The sequence below is a fragment of the Dama dama genome, chromosome 12, assembly GCF_033118175.1.
Source record: "Dama dama isolate Ldn47 chromosome 12, ASM3311817v1, whole genome shotgun sequence".
Taxonomy (NCBI): Eukaryota; Metazoa; Chordata; class Mammalia; order Artiodactyla; family Cervidae; genus Dama; species Dama dama.
Window position 1 is genome coordinate 82,576,360 of NC_083692.1, and position 14,323 is coordinate 82,590,682.

The 14,323-nt window shown below is 52.9% G+C and overlaps 1 protein-coding gene across 1 annotated transcript in view; it reads left to right on the forward strand.

Annotated features, from left to right (window-relative positions):
• GRAMD2A (GRAM domain containing 2A) overlaps nucleotides 1-10,660 on the forward strand; it is a 32,133-nt gene extending 21,473 nt beyond the window's left edge. Inside the window, exons 2-12 of the mRNA XM_061158322.1 lie at nucleotides 3,460-3,585; nucleotides 3,785-3,868; nucleotides 4,690-4,747; nucleotides 5,109-5,184; nucleotides 6,224-6,327; nucleotides 6,910-7,008; nucleotides 7,137-7,208; nucleotides 7,732-7,794; nucleotides 8,792-8,936; nucleotides 9,173-9,272; nucleotides 10,157-10,660. Coding sequence (XP_061014305.1) covers nucleotides 3,460-3,585; nucleotides 3,785-3,868; nucleotides 4,690-4,747; nucleotides 5,109-5,184; nucleotides 6,224-6,327; nucleotides 6,910-7,008; nucleotides 7,137-7,208; nucleotides 7,732-7,794; nucleotides 8,792-8,936; nucleotides 9,173-9,272; nucleotides 10,157-10,265 — 1,036 coding nt within the window. The 3' untranslated portion in view covers nucleotides 10,266-10,660. The remainder of the gene's footprint in view (nucleotides 1-3,459; nucleotides 3,586-3,784; nucleotides 3,869-4,689; nucleotides 4,748-5,108; nucleotides 5,185-6,223; nucleotides 6,328-6,909; nucleotides 7,009-7,136; nucleotides 7,209-7,731; nucleotides 7,795-8,791; nucleotides 8,937-9,172; nucleotides 9,273-10,156) is intronic.
• Nucleotides 10,661-14,323: the final 3,663 nt, after the last annotated feature.

Sequence of the window (14,323 nt, forward strand, 5' to 3'; positions counted from 1 at the left end):
ACCCTGCCTGACTGGTTCTGTTGGTGAATTCTTGCTGACCATTGCCCCAGACCTAGCTTTTCATTGGACTTTGATCCCATCTCTTTATTTCCACTCATCTAAATACTATGGGAAAGAAGACGAATTAGTAGAGTCTGATTTGAAGATGATTTTAAAACCAGTGCATTTCAGCCATATCCAGGGTCTCTGAATTAATAGCATTATCAGGATGACCAGGAGGAGCTGGTTTGAATTGATGGATATGAAGGATTGGCTTTTGACCACCATGATGATCACATGAAAAGAGGTTACTTTTAGTTTAAACATATTTGAGATGTTTTCCCCTTTTTTCTTTTTGTCCTTTTCTTTTTAAAAAAAATTTTGGCAGCACTATACTAAATGTTGGCCCACTATAAGCATGTGGGATCTTAGTTCCCTGACCAGGGATGGAGTCCATGTGCCCTGCATCAGGAGCGTGGTCTTAACCCGTGAACCACCAGCGACGTCCCTCTTTCCATTCCTATTTTCTTCATGGAGATGCTATGGGAATCACAACAGCCTTCTTTTGTTATTCTCATGGCCCTTCTCCCTCCAGCTTCTGTTCTTGATCTCGCTTACACTGTCTACACATGTCACACATGTGAGCTGCACACTGGTGTTGCCCTAGGTTCAGAGACTGCGGTGATGGCGGAAGTGTTCTGGAGCCCCTGGAGATGGGCAGTTAGAGCTCACCCACAAGTGTCTGAGAGGAGCCTGAGGTTCGGGGCAGTGAGAGCCTGCAGCAGGGCTCATCACTAGGCTGGGGAAGGGCCCAGGGAAGGCGCCCCTTCCTGAGGTCTTTGAACCTAAGGATGAGTTAGTTAGTTTAGAATCCATGCAAAGGCTTGATTGTCCATGCAGGGTTAGGTGAGGAAGCCAAGCAGGACTGCAGTCCCACCCAGTTGGTGAGGCTCAGCTTCCTTTTCTCTGGGAATCCTGCTGTAACTTTGACTCTGTGCGTCATCTGAGCCCCTGCAGCCCTGACAACTTGAATCATACTTTCTAGTACATGAGGGACAGGCTTCCTGCCTCTGAAACCATGGCCCAGCCCCTCCTCCTTCCTCTTGGGGTCCTGTTTTATGCTCAGTTGTCCAGGCCGGAATGTGTTCCTTAGAGTGGAGCCCACATCTTTCTTCCCTTCCCTGGAAGCCCAGAGGGCTCCTGGGCTGCAGGTTCAAGCTCGTTTGACTTATGTACACTTGCCTCGGGGGCCTCTCCTATCGAAGCACTCAAAGCAAGAAAGGAAAAGAGAGATGAAAGGAAGGGCTGGAATCTGCCATACAAAAATTAAACACAAATATAGCAGCAATACCATAGACAGAGCTAAAAGGCAAATAGGGGAAATATTTGCAAAAATGATAAACTAAGGATGAATCTTCTCAACAAAGAAGGTAGACAAATCAATAAGAAAGACATGAAGATACTTATAGACACTTGACAGATGAAATCCCAGTGGTCAAAATGTATTTGGCAAAAAATGTCGAACCTATCAGTAAGCAGAAATAGAAATGAAAATAATATATTTTAACTTATCAACTTTGCAAGGTGAGAAAAAGATACTAGCCAATGTAGGGCCTGGATGTAAGGCAGTGGGCACCCTCATATAGTGCTGAAGGCTGTGCTCATCATCAGTATAGCATCTGGAAGGCATTTTGGAACTGGGTCTAAAAGATCCTTAGAGATGCTCATTCTCCATCCACTAATTTTACTTCTGAGAATCTATCCAAGGAACGAATAGTGACATGGGGAATGTCTCATGAAATCATGTTAAGCAACAAAACCAGGGCATACAAGTTATGTGATATATAATCCCACTCACACAAATTATATATTTATGAATAAATATTTTCTTTGTGTGATTTGAGGGAGAATTTTTTTTTATTTTTGGCCCTGCCCTGTAGTGTGTAGGATCTTAGTTCCCCCTTCAAAGTGAAAGCACAGAGTCCTAACCACTGGACCACCAGGGAATTCCCGGGAATTTCTTTCTTATGGGTGATTCTTAAGAACTGTTTTTATTTATGTATTTGTGGCTGTGTCGGGTCTCAGTTGTGGTATTTGGGCTCTTTCATTGTGGCACACAGGCTTAGTTTCCCTTCTGCATGTGGGATCTTAGTTCCCTGACCAACTGGTATCCCTTGCATTGGAAGGCAGATTCTTAACCACTGGACTACCAGGGAAGTCCCTTATGCGTGATTTTTGATCATCATACTTTATATATTTTATATTTCTTGTATTTTCTATAATAAGCTTAAAAAGCTGAAGGTTTGGAGGGGCGTCTCTGTGAAATGTGTAGTGATGGACCCAAATAAATCCAGAAGTTAGCTTTAGGAGCACGCATGCATGCTCAGTTGTGTCCGACTCTTTGCGACTCCATGGGCTGTAGCCCACCAGGATCCTCTGTCCGTGGGATTTTCCAGACAAGAATACTGGAATGGGTTGCCGTTTTCTCTTCCAGGGGGTCTTCCCAACCCAGGGATGAACCCATGTCTCCTGAGTCTCCTGCATTGTGGGCAGATTCTTTACTGCCGAGCCACCTGGGAAGCCCTAGCTTTAGGAGTCAAGGGGTCAAATCACTAGTACAACCTGTCACTTTGCAAGATTAGGAAATACCTGATATGTGCACCAAAATTCTCCATACGGTTGAGGACAGAGGTCACCAGCCCACATGGTTGGCCCGTTTGGTGGGTGAGAGCTCCTTGGTCCTTGCTATGCGGCACTGGTACAGCCTGCCCCTCGGCGGGCCTCTCAGCTTCCTGTCTGCACAATGGTAGGGTGGGAGGGGGTCAGGTTAATAACCTGGAAGGGTCTTGGCAGATCTCGGCTGAGGCGATAACTCTGTTCTTGAAGAGAGCTTTGACGTTATCTGGTTACGCAGCTGAGAGGGAGGGAGTGCTGGGATCTGCAGGTTCCAGCTCCTTGCCTGCTGAGAGACCAGTGCACAGACCCCGTTACCTATTCACGGCCACCACATTGCCCTCCTTGGCCACCCTCTCTTCCCATCACCCCTGGGCTCACTCAGCTAGTTTTCCTGCTCAGGCTTTATTGATTCCTAGTGTTTCTGCTCGGGAGGAGCAGGAAAGGGTGAACCCTAGGCTCTGGAGCTGTTTAGTGGAGGCATGAACTGAAAAGCCTTTGGGGAGCCCCGCCTGCCTGGTGACCACCTGTCTGCCCCGTGCCGGGCCCTCTCTATGGGACATTTTTGAGATGGTCTGGCTCTCAGGGACGAGCTACCCTGATGGAGCGAAGGCGTCGAGGCCGCTTCCAGGTGTGGGGCAGCCCCGCCCCTCAGCCCACACTCACCTGCGGGCTGACGTCCACACACGCACCTGCGCCGCTTCACCTGCTCAGCCTTGATAAGGCCTCCTGTGCTGGAGTCCTTTCCCAGAAGCTGGGACGCTTTATGGTAATACTGTCTGGGCGCTCTGAAACTTTTGCTTTCAGGTGTGAGCAAGTCTCAGGGGCCTCCCTCCCAGCTGCCTTCTTAAGAGTGGGGCTGGCAGCTCCCTGGGAGGCTGATTCTCCTTCCGACCCAGGCATAAACTGGACTTCAGGCTTCCAGGAGGGCCGGTGAGTGAGGCTTCTCTCAGCCGCCTCGAACGCCTGCCTGGGGTGCCGCCTCCAGACTGTGGCATCTCCAGCCTCCCCTGGAATAGCAGGGCAGGTGTTGGGTGGGGGGCAGAGGCAGCCACCCTGGGCATGTTGGAGCTGGCCAGGAAGGGTGTCCCCAGAGACCCCGCCTTCCTGATGAGGGCACGTTTCTCCTCAGCAACCAACAGATGCGTGGGAAGACGGCTTCTCTGAAGAAGAGCACCGAGAAGCTAGGTGGGGTCCCGAGAGCCCAAGACACCAGGTGAGGCCCATTTCCCAGTCAGACATACGTCCGATTGGAGGTGGGCAGCCCTTGGGAGGTGACCTGTAAGAAAGGGGGCCTTAAGGCTGCGTCATGGGGTCAGTTTGGGCATAGGCTGCCTGGGGCCTCTTCCTCCCACCCCCAGGCCTAGCCCAGGACGCTGGGACCTAGCAGAGTCAAGGCTTCTCGGGTTACCATCCTCCTCTCTGCCCACCTGTCCTCAGGCCAACCTGAACAGGGCAAAGGTTTGCGTTTCAGCAGCCTCTCCCCCACCCCACCTCTGGCAGCGTTGGTAGCCTCCGTCAGGTCAGGCGAGTCTGCCCAGGGAGGCGGCTGCCGGGAGGGCAGTCCTGCCGGGATCATGGCCCATGGCCAGGCCCTAGAGCAGTGAGTCTGACGCCTCCACCCCACCCACTCCCCATACTGGGCCCCATTCCTGGCCTCCTGCTCATTCATCCTGGGCCTGCTCCTCAGCTTGTCCCTCGGGCAGAGAAACGGGAGGGGGTTTTTGACCCCCGGGGTGGTCGGCTCTAAGCATCCCTGGGAGGCGAGGCTCAGGCTGCCTATACCTTCTGGGGCTGGGGGTGGCTGCGCACGGCTGAGCCCTCCCTGTAGCAGCAGTGCCCCTGCCCAGGGCGAGCTCTGCACTTGCTGGGCTCCCCACTTTGCTGTGGCCCCTGGAGATGAGCCCCGGTCTCCAGTCTCTGCCCCAAGCTGGTGACTTGAGGCCAGGGCAGAACTGGCGCCAAGGATGCGTGGGGCGGGGGGCGCGGGGGAAACTCGAGGTTCCTTGCACCTGCAATGGTGTGTCTCCTTTGCAGTCTGTCCTGGCCAGAAGGCTTGAAGGGTGAAGATGTAAAGAAGTGTAGCCGAGAAGGGGTAAGTGTGTGGAGGCCAACTTCTTACTATGTGCCGGGGGAGGGTGTCCTGGGCTGCCTTGGTGACTGTCGGCTCTGTGGCCAGAGGCCTGTCACCAGGAAACCTGGGGGATGTCCCCTCCTGGGTGGGTGTCGTGTCCCCTTCCCGTCATGGGCTGCCTCTTAAGACCCCATGTCACCAGGAAACAAGCTGTGCTCAGAAGTCAGCCCTCCTCACCCACTGGCTGCTCAACTGCTGCTTCACGACTAAGACCCCGGAGGCCCCCCACGCCCTGTGGCCTTATTTCCTGGTTGGGTGGAGCAGGGCCCTCTGGTGGTATGATCTCCTGGGACTTCTCAGACCCAGCTCCTGTGTTTTGCAGACGCTACGGAGTAAATACAACCAGCAGTACCACAAGCTGTTTAAGGACATTCCCTTGGAGGAAGTGGTTCTCAAAGGTGAGCTGCCTCCCTGGGAGAGCGGGCCTCTCCCCGTGGAACCTCCAGGCACAAGTTCAGCCATGGGAACTGGCTGCCCTTTGAAGTGGTTGGTCTTTTTTTCTTCAGAAGTGTGAGAAGATTGGGCTGATTTGAGACATGATGTTGAATTGTGAAGATTTTCTTGAATGTCAGGGCTTCCAAATCTCATTTCTGTTCTGCTCTTATCAGTGACTACTCTTTCCTGCTCTGACCTCTCAGGGAGTGTGTCAGAACATCTGCACGATCAAGGCCCTCTCTCCAGGGAAGAGCAGGGCAAGAGGTTCTGCCTATGGGGGTGAACATCCAGGTTGGGGGGACAGCACAGAAACCTGGCAGACCTTTTGGGGCATGGGTGGAGGAAGAGGAAGGATCTAGCAGTCTGGAGGGGCAGGCAGAGTAGTTCAGTTCAGTTGCTCAGTCGTGTCTGACTCTTTGTGACCCCATGAACTGCAGCACGCCAGGCCTCCCTGCCATCACCAACTCCCAGAGTCCACCCAAACCCGTGTCCATTGAGTCGGTGATGCCATCCAACCATCTCATCCTCTGTCGTCCCCTTCTCCTCCTGCCCTCAATCCTTCGCAGCATCAGGGTCTTTTCAAATGAGTCAGCTCTTCGCATCAGGTGGCCAAAATATTGGTTTCAGCATCAACGTCAATCCTTCCAATGAACACCCAGGACTGATCTCCTTTAGGATGGACTGGCTGGATCTCCTTGCAGTCCAAGGGACTCTTAAGAGTCTTCTCCAATGCCACAGTTCAAAAGCATCAGGTCTTTGGGGCTCAGCTTTCTTTGTAGTCTAACTCTCTCATCCATACATGACTACTAGGGGTGGTCAGGATTCTCAGGAAAGGATGCGAGGGTGCTGAGGGAATGGGTAGTTGGGGCCTGGGATTGAGGAGGGGACTGAGGAGGAGAGTCCCCGAGGCTGGACTCTGGACTCCTCCGAGTGGGAGGGCCCAGGCCCTGGGGCTCCCGGCTGGGCCTTGCTCACGGCGGTCTCATTCGTGTGACTTCCCAGTGTGCTCCTGTGCCCTCCAGAGGGACCTGCTTCTCCAGGGCCGGCTCTACATCTCCCCCAACTGGCTCTGCTTCCATGCCAGCCTCTTCGGCAAGGATATCAAGGTAGTAATAAGTGGTAAGGCCTCAGCCCAGGGAAGAGAAGCCCCCGGCCTGTGGGCACACCTCAAGTCAGACCTGTCCCTCTGCACTCTGGCGCTTGGTGAGGCCTCTCACTGCGAGGCATTCTACCCCGTGTCAGGGCAGTAGCCCCACCCCTTCCAAACCCGGCCCTGATTGAGACTCCACATCTGGCCTGAGCAGCCTGAGTTACTCTGCCTATGGGGTGCATCCAAAATGCCTTCAGAAACCGAGTGGGATGTCACACTTTCGGGGTCATAAAGTGGCCGGGTGGGGTGGCTGAGGGAATCTTACTGGAGTATGGGATTCACCAGGGCAACCACCCGTGCCTCTTAGATGATGGCGTAAGAGCCTAGAGTGGAGTGTGCTGCCTTGGGGTGGGAGATAACTGGAAGGGAGCCCACACGAGGAGGTGGGAGGTTCAGATACTCTCCCCTGTGGGCCAGACTTGTCCATGGTGCTCATGCTTGGCTCACTGCCAGGTATGGCTGGGGCCCTAAGCAGGAGGCGGGGGGACTGTGTCCTCGGGGGTGAGTCCTGAGAGAAGCCTGCCTCTCCCCTCATCAGGTGGTCATTCCTGTAGTGTCTGTGCAAATGATCAAAAAACACAAGATGGCACGGCTCCTTCCCAATGGCCTGGCCATCACCACCAACACCAGCCAGAAGGTCAGTAAATTTCTGGGCCAGCGCTCCCTTGTCTATCTCCCCATCCCAGCCCCAGGAGTCCACAGCTTGAGCCTGGCACTCTCCCAAGTCTTGATGTACCTCGCCCCTTTCTGTTTTCTATATTCCAGTATGTCTTTGTGTCCCTGCTCTCCCGGGACAGTGTATACGACATGCTGAGAAGGGTCTGCACCCACCTACAGGTATGGAGCCTGGGGCAGGGCTGGGGCCCGGGAGATTGCTCAGGCCTGGACTGAGGCCTTGGGACGTGGGTGTTGGGGGAGGTCGGCCCATCTCTTGGGCACAGGGAACCGGGGCAGAGAGAGGGAGTAACAGGCTCAGGCTCAGTGAATCAGAGGCAGTCCTTGGACCGGGTGTCTATGCTGGGGAGCTTGTCTCACTGAGGCCATCGGGCCGCTGCGTGTCCCATGTGCAGCCCTCGCTTGTGCTTCCTCGGTGCAGACAGACAGGAGCGTGTGGCCACTTCAGCTTTTTCTGGCCTGTGCTGAGGAAGGGGGAGGGCAGCATGTGGGGGAGTGCATCCCCTTGGATTTGCCCTCTGCTTCAGCATTAACTAGGGATCCTCCCCACAAACACTTTAGACTCCATCTGACCCAAAGGGCTCATTTGGAGGTAAAGCTCTCTTGGAGAGTGTTCGTCCCTCCCCATGTCTGACTCTGGCTGCTCCGTGATGGACAGGTAACCCCTGTTCCCTTCTGTCGCCAGCCTTCAAGCAAGAAGAGTCTGTGTGTAAGAGAATTTCCTGAGGAACCTGAGTGCGAGTCTCTGGTGAGAACTAAGGCTGGGAGCAGAAGATGCTGGCCTGAGGTTGCCTGTGGCTTTGAGACTTCAGAGCCTCCCAGAGGGGGGCCCACAGTGCAGAACTGGGGCACCAGGGTCAAGAGCCAGTGGCATGCTGTGTCAGCATGTCCCCAAGACCCACCACCCTCCACGCCATGCAGAGTCCTGGGCAGATTATGTTGACGTTCTGAGCAGAACACATGCCCGCCCCCCGAGCTTGGCCCTGGTTGGACCCCCACACCTTCGTAGGTGCAGGGCCAGCAACCCATCATCTTCCCTTTAGTGGAGTCAGGAGGGCCTTCAAAGGGCTGATGTCCCTGAGATAGAGCTCTAAAGGCTATCATTCTAGAACACAGGCAGGCTGTAGATTTGCCGAGGTCCTGGCCCTTTCTTTTGTTCCTGGGATCCTGGGCAAGTAAAGTTTCTAGGGTAGGGGTTGGGGTGAGAGGATAGCAATGACTCCAGGGTGTTCTGAAGTCTCTGTCTGTAACTATTAAGTGTTTAGCCAAGCATGTGATATGCACAATGCCACACAGGGGATGGAAGGCAATGTTCCCATTTTTATTGATGGGGACCTTAAGTGCCCCTGCCAAGGGCAGTGATGTACTCAGAGCCCAGATTAGCAGGAAGCACAACTTATTCCATCTAAGATAGCGAGTGCGAATTTGTGCCCGTCCAAATTCTTTTGACCCTCCTGGACTCAGCTGATCTGAGCACACCCCTGGGTTGCCTCATGTCCTGGTTCTACACTAGCAGTCTTCAAAGACACCGTCCCCTGGAAGAGTGGCTAGTTACAGCAAGGGAGCAGATGAGAAATGTGATTGCTGTGGCTGTGGTTTCCCTGCTTCTGGGTATCTGCTTTCATGCTCACTAGGCATCCATACTGATAATATCCGGAAAGGCTTTGATAAACCTAGCGTGGATCCTTAGGGCAAGTGAGATCTCAAGGGCCAAGGTGAGACAGTATCTCCTGCCTTCTCTGCAGGAAGCCCTCATCCCTGAGATGAAGTGGAGGAAAGTGTGCCCTGCCTCCAGGTCCCTGTCCCTCCCAGACAGCATCCGTTGTATCTCTCGGGCATCCATGGAATCCACGGACAGCTTCTTCCCCTCCAAGAAGCCTCCGGGGTCTGGTGAGTTCAGCGTGCTTGTCCATGGCAACTGCTCGCAAAGACAAGGTTTTCCGTCTTCCCACTTCTGTGAAAAGAGGTCATCACAGCCAGGAGGGCTTCTCAGGGCAGTTTCTTTCTTTCTGCAAATCCATAAGGGAAAGCCAAGAGCTCAAGTGGCTTCAGAGAACAGGGGTTGGGGAGTGGGCTGGGGGCTTGCCTTCTGCCCCAGGAAGATGCCGAATGCTGTCCTATTGCAGAGATCTCCGACTGTGAGGAGGAGAAGCTGGAGGAGGGGCCCACGAGAAACGGGGAGCTCAGGCTCTGGGATTACCGGCTCCTGAAGTTCTTCTTTGTGCTGTAGGTGACTGGAGAGTGGCGGGTGTGGGTACATACTTGACCCGACCTGCCTGGGTGTCTGGGTGTTTAAAGCCAGAGGCTTGGTGTGTGGGGAAGTCGGTGTCCAGAGTGAGGGAGAAGGTTCTGAGTCAGCTGCAAGCTCCTGGGTGGCATGGGTGGGCATGCAGCAGCCCCTTCCGGAGCAAGAGAAAGTATCTCTGGTTTTTATTCCTTCAAACCTGTAATTTAGGGTTAAGGCTGTGGGGAAGGGGCAAAACATGAAACTATTGAAGAAAGAAAAAGTTGCAAAGGACTGGGGCGGGAGAGGGTCTGGCAAAGTCTGAGAGGCCTGTCAGATAGACCAGGGGAGGGCCATGGGCTTCCCACTGCCCACCACTGGGGTGTTTTCTGGGACCCCAGGCTTGTCTGTCATTCGGCCTAAGAGCTAGTAGAGCAGTGAGCTTGGTGGGATGTCTTATGAACAGCCAGCAGCCTCTGAATTCCCTCGCCTTATCGGCACCTTCCTCTGGGTCTGCCGGCTGGGTATCGACTGTCAACCTCAGCACTTGCCTTGGGGAAAGGCTACCACCTGAGGGGGTAATTTTAGTGGCCTCACAGAGCGGGTATGGGACCAAGGTGGCTGGTTAGAGGGAAGGTGGGCTCTGCTGAAGGACCCACAATTCTTGCTGGGCTTCAGGGACACTTCCATGGGGACGAGTCTCAGGACCCCCTTGTGGCCTCTGCGAAGAAAGAGGCCCAGGTCTGAACGAAGCTGTAGGCAAAGTGTTCTTTAATTCCTCCGGTTGCAGGAACTAGCTTAGTCCCACTCTTATGTTTGGTGATCCTGTAAAAATGCCCCCTTTCTAGGAGAGAGACTCACCTCCTCCCTACCCCTCTTTCTCCAGGATCTGCTTCTTGGTCATGTCTTCATCCTACCTGGCATTCCGCATCTCCCAGCTAGAACAGCAGTTATGTTCCCTGAATTGGGGCGGCTCGGTCCCTGGGCACAGGTGATGCCCCTTCTCTTTCTTATGCTTCTGGGATTGAGGGTGAAGGACAGGAGCCAACACCCATGGCCAGGCTCCTTGCTGGTCTGACTGGTCTTGGCCTTGCCCTTGAGCTGGTTTGTTGGCCGTCAGCGAGGTTGGGCAGGGTATGCAGGGCGTACAGACCCCACCTTGACCCGCCCTCGTGGGCAGACCCACTGACTTGTCTGTCTGCCTTCTAGGCCCTTTGTCTGACCTGTGTGCCGTCTCTTCTGTGTGCAGGTAACAGCCACTTGGCCTTTGACCCCAATCCTCCAAGAGGAATGCTCTGGGTGCTAAGGTGCCACCACCGATGCCCTTGGTTTGTGCTGCCGCTGTGCCTCCTCCCCACAGCTCTTCTCCCTCCTTAAATGAGTGGTCTGAAGTACCTGTTTACAAAACTCCTACAAATTTGGGACTCAGATGGAAAGCCAAGTCTCTGGAAACAGACAAGGAGTTCTGTACACTAAGCTTTAGCAGCCACTTATGTGAAAAAAAAAATTTTAACTTGCTCCTTGGAAACAGTTCTGACACAGAGGTAGAACATTTGGGGCCACTGCAAGGGACAAAGGTCATGCGCTGATACCAAGCACATGGCTCACTCCGGTGGTGGGACAGTGGCCGGAGCCCAAATTGGCAGCGTGGGCTCCACTCTCTCCCAGCAAACTGTGCTCTCACTTGGACCCCCCGAGAGTTCCTGTTCTGGGGCCCAAAGGGTTTCTCTGCAGGTGGCCAGGGGCCCATGCAGGGCAAACTGGAGGCAGTGAGGTGAGCTCTGAATGAGGAGAGGAGGGTCTGTGGCCAGGATTCTAGCCAGGGGCCTGTTCATGCTCTGTGCAGAGGCTCTGTTCTGACCCCTCTTGAGGAGGCTGGCTCGGTCTGGGAGCACACGACTTGCAGCAGGGGATGACGGCAGTGGCTGTGGAGAACCGAGGTCCAGCATTCTGTGTCCTCAATTGCTGTTTCCTGGTGAGACAGGTGGAGCGGAGCTTTTTTGATCAGTCACTGTGGTCACAGACCAGGTACTCGATCTTCCCCTCGTGTGCTCAGACATTTCCAAGGTGCCCCATGTGGGAAGTGGGGGATGGGAAGGATAGTGGCTTTGATTTGAGGTCTTGCTTTGTACTCCCTGCTTCACTGCCTGGATTTTGGGCGTGGCCAACGGCAGCCTGATGGGCTTGATGGTGCCTTGGGCCAGCCACAGGGCAGAGCTCACTATGTCACCTGCAGGAGGGTTCTCCACACCTTGGGCGCTGTTCTCCATGAGTAAGATGGAAGTGTCCAAGGTGGGCCTGTGACTGCCGGGACCAGGCCAAGGGGGTCTGTCTGATACCTTTGGAAGCAAGAGAGGTAGCAGACAGGAAGAATGGACATGGTGGCTTTGCCTTAGAGACGCCTCCTCCTCTCACTAGGTCTCCTTAATGCTACAAAACTTCTGTGCCTTAAAACTCTCCTGGGGCTCTGATCTGCTAAGACAGTGTCTTTGGAGGTGCTGGAAAGGCCTTAGTGAGGAGGCCAGACATATCAGGGAAGGTCACTGGTGATGGGTGGGTGGGGTCAGAAATAGCCACTTTTCCCCCCTTCAGACACCTGAGGGGTTAACTGGTGGGGGGTGGTGGTGCGGGGATCCTGGGGGAAATTATTTATTGTGGAGTGTGACTGTCCTGTTTATGACAAACCCAAATGAAGACTGGAGGGACTGACAGGAGGTGATAACTTCCTAAACGCAGGCTGGAGGTCTCTCCATCCCAGGTTCTAGGATCGGGCTCAGAGCCTGGCCTTGGGGGAAACTTTCATTCAAGATGTATGTCTCAGGTAAAACTCATGGCTCCATTCTCCCTGCAGCACCATGCTGGATGGATGCCCGTTCTATTTGAGGAACCAGCTCCCTGTTTTCAGGGAAATAATCCTACTTGCCCCAACGCCTCCCCTCCCTGGTCCTTGCTGAAGGGTAGGGAGAACAGGTCCATTCTCTGAACCTTGCTGGGTTGAGCCAGAGGTCACGAGAGGTGCCAAGTCATGGGTGGCTATGCCAACATGATGGTGAACTAGCCTCCAGTCTCCATGCCCCGGGCTCAGAGAGGGCAAGAGGTGTGCAGTAGGGTAGGTGGCTTTGGAGGCCTTCTTGGGGTCCAGAGCTTTGAGTGACTGCAGGGTGCCTGTCCCTCTGGAGGGCCCTCAGTTTCCTCCTTCTGTTCTCCAGCCTGTTCCTTTGGCCAGGGTACCTTCTGTTGTGCTCATTTATAAACCATGTGTCTTTATGCAGACCTGCTTGCATTGGCAGATGCTTCTCTAATTCCTTGAGAATTTGGTTCAACTCTCCTTCAGTTGTTCCACTATGGCATTAAACTTTGAAAATATTTTAAAATAAAAATCTGATTTTTCTAATCCTGTGGTATGGAAAGTTCATTTTTAGGTTTTGACTACTCACTAAAGGTACTCTTACTGACATATTTGGCATCAAGGAGGCTGACGGAACCCAAGTCATTCCCAGAATCCCAAATACTCTGCAGATCTCATGGGACTTTAGCTAAGCTGGCTCATATGTCAGGCGTAAGGAATGGTGTGGATGGTCACAGCACATAGCACAGCGTCCTGCCTTGGATGGGTGGACACTGAGAATGCTTCCCCATTTCTCCTGGGCAATTCCAAAGCAAGGTCCATGGTTCGAACAGTACCGTACTCCTGACTCAGGAATTACAAGTCAAACTCAGAGCGAGAAAACTCCTGTGTCCTTTTCTATGATATCAAGCCCAGATTTTGGAGGTTGAAGTCCAATTTGGGAGACTTCCCTGGTCTCCACTGGTTAAGAATCTGCTTGCCAATGCAGAAGACACTAGTTTGATCCGTGGTCCAGGAAGATCCTACATGCCGCAGAGCACCTAAGCCTATGCACCAGAACTTCTGAAGCCCGAGCACTCTTAGGGCCTGTGCTTTGCAGCAAGAGATGCCACTGCATTGAGAAGCCTGCACATGGCAAGGAAGAGCAGCCCCCACTTGCAGCAACTGGAGAAAGCCCGTGTGCAGCAGTGAAGACCCGGCACGGCCAAAAATAAATATTAAATTAAAAAAAAATCCAATTTGGGCCACATCACCTTTCTTTCTCCTTGGGAGGCGCCCCTCTAGTCATGATCTGTTCCTTCAGTAAATACGGAGCCCAGATTCTGAGCTAGTGCTAAACTAGGTGCTGAGGACAGAGAGAGCAGTGACCAGTCAGGCAGTATCGTTGCATCCCCTGCGGCACTTGCATTCCACATAAACGTAAGTTCCAAGTAAATCATGAACAAACAAGGTAACTCAGATTCTGATCATGTTCCGTGAAGGAAAGAGACTGATATGAGATACAGTAAAAAAGGGAGATGGCTTTAGATGAGTGGTCAAGAAATGTTCTCTGAGGTGAGATTTAAGTTGCTGCTGAAGGGATGAGGAGCCAGTCATGAAAAGGGCTGGGGAAAGAATGTTCCTGGCAAAGGGTTGGCAACTGTGAAAGGTAGGAGAGAAGGCATGTGTCTCTGAGGAGCAGAGACCTCTGCATGAATCTGGAATATGAGTCAATGCGAGACTGACATGAAAAAGGCTGGAGAGGTCAACTTAGTGACCACAAAGCAACCTATTTAAAAGGCAGTAAAGGACCCGAACAGACATCTCAACATCACTGTCACTAGGGAAATGCAAATCAAAACCACAGTTAAATACCACTTCATATCCATCAGGATGGCTACTAGCAAAGAAAACAAAAAAATCCCTAAAAGCCTTAGTGAGGATGTGGAAAAACTGCAACCCTTATGCACTATTGATAGGAGGGCAAAAGGGTGCAGCCACTGTGGCAAACAGTATAGCAGTTCTTCAAAAAATTAAAAGCAGAATTACCCTCTGATCCAGTAATTCCATTTCTGTGTATATACCCATGAGGACTGAAAATATGAGCTTGAAGAGCTATCCGTACACCCATGTTCATAGCAGTGTTATTCACAATAAGCCAAAAGGTGGAAGCAGCCCAAGTATCTACTGACAGGAGAATGGATAAACAAAATATGGTACAGACAC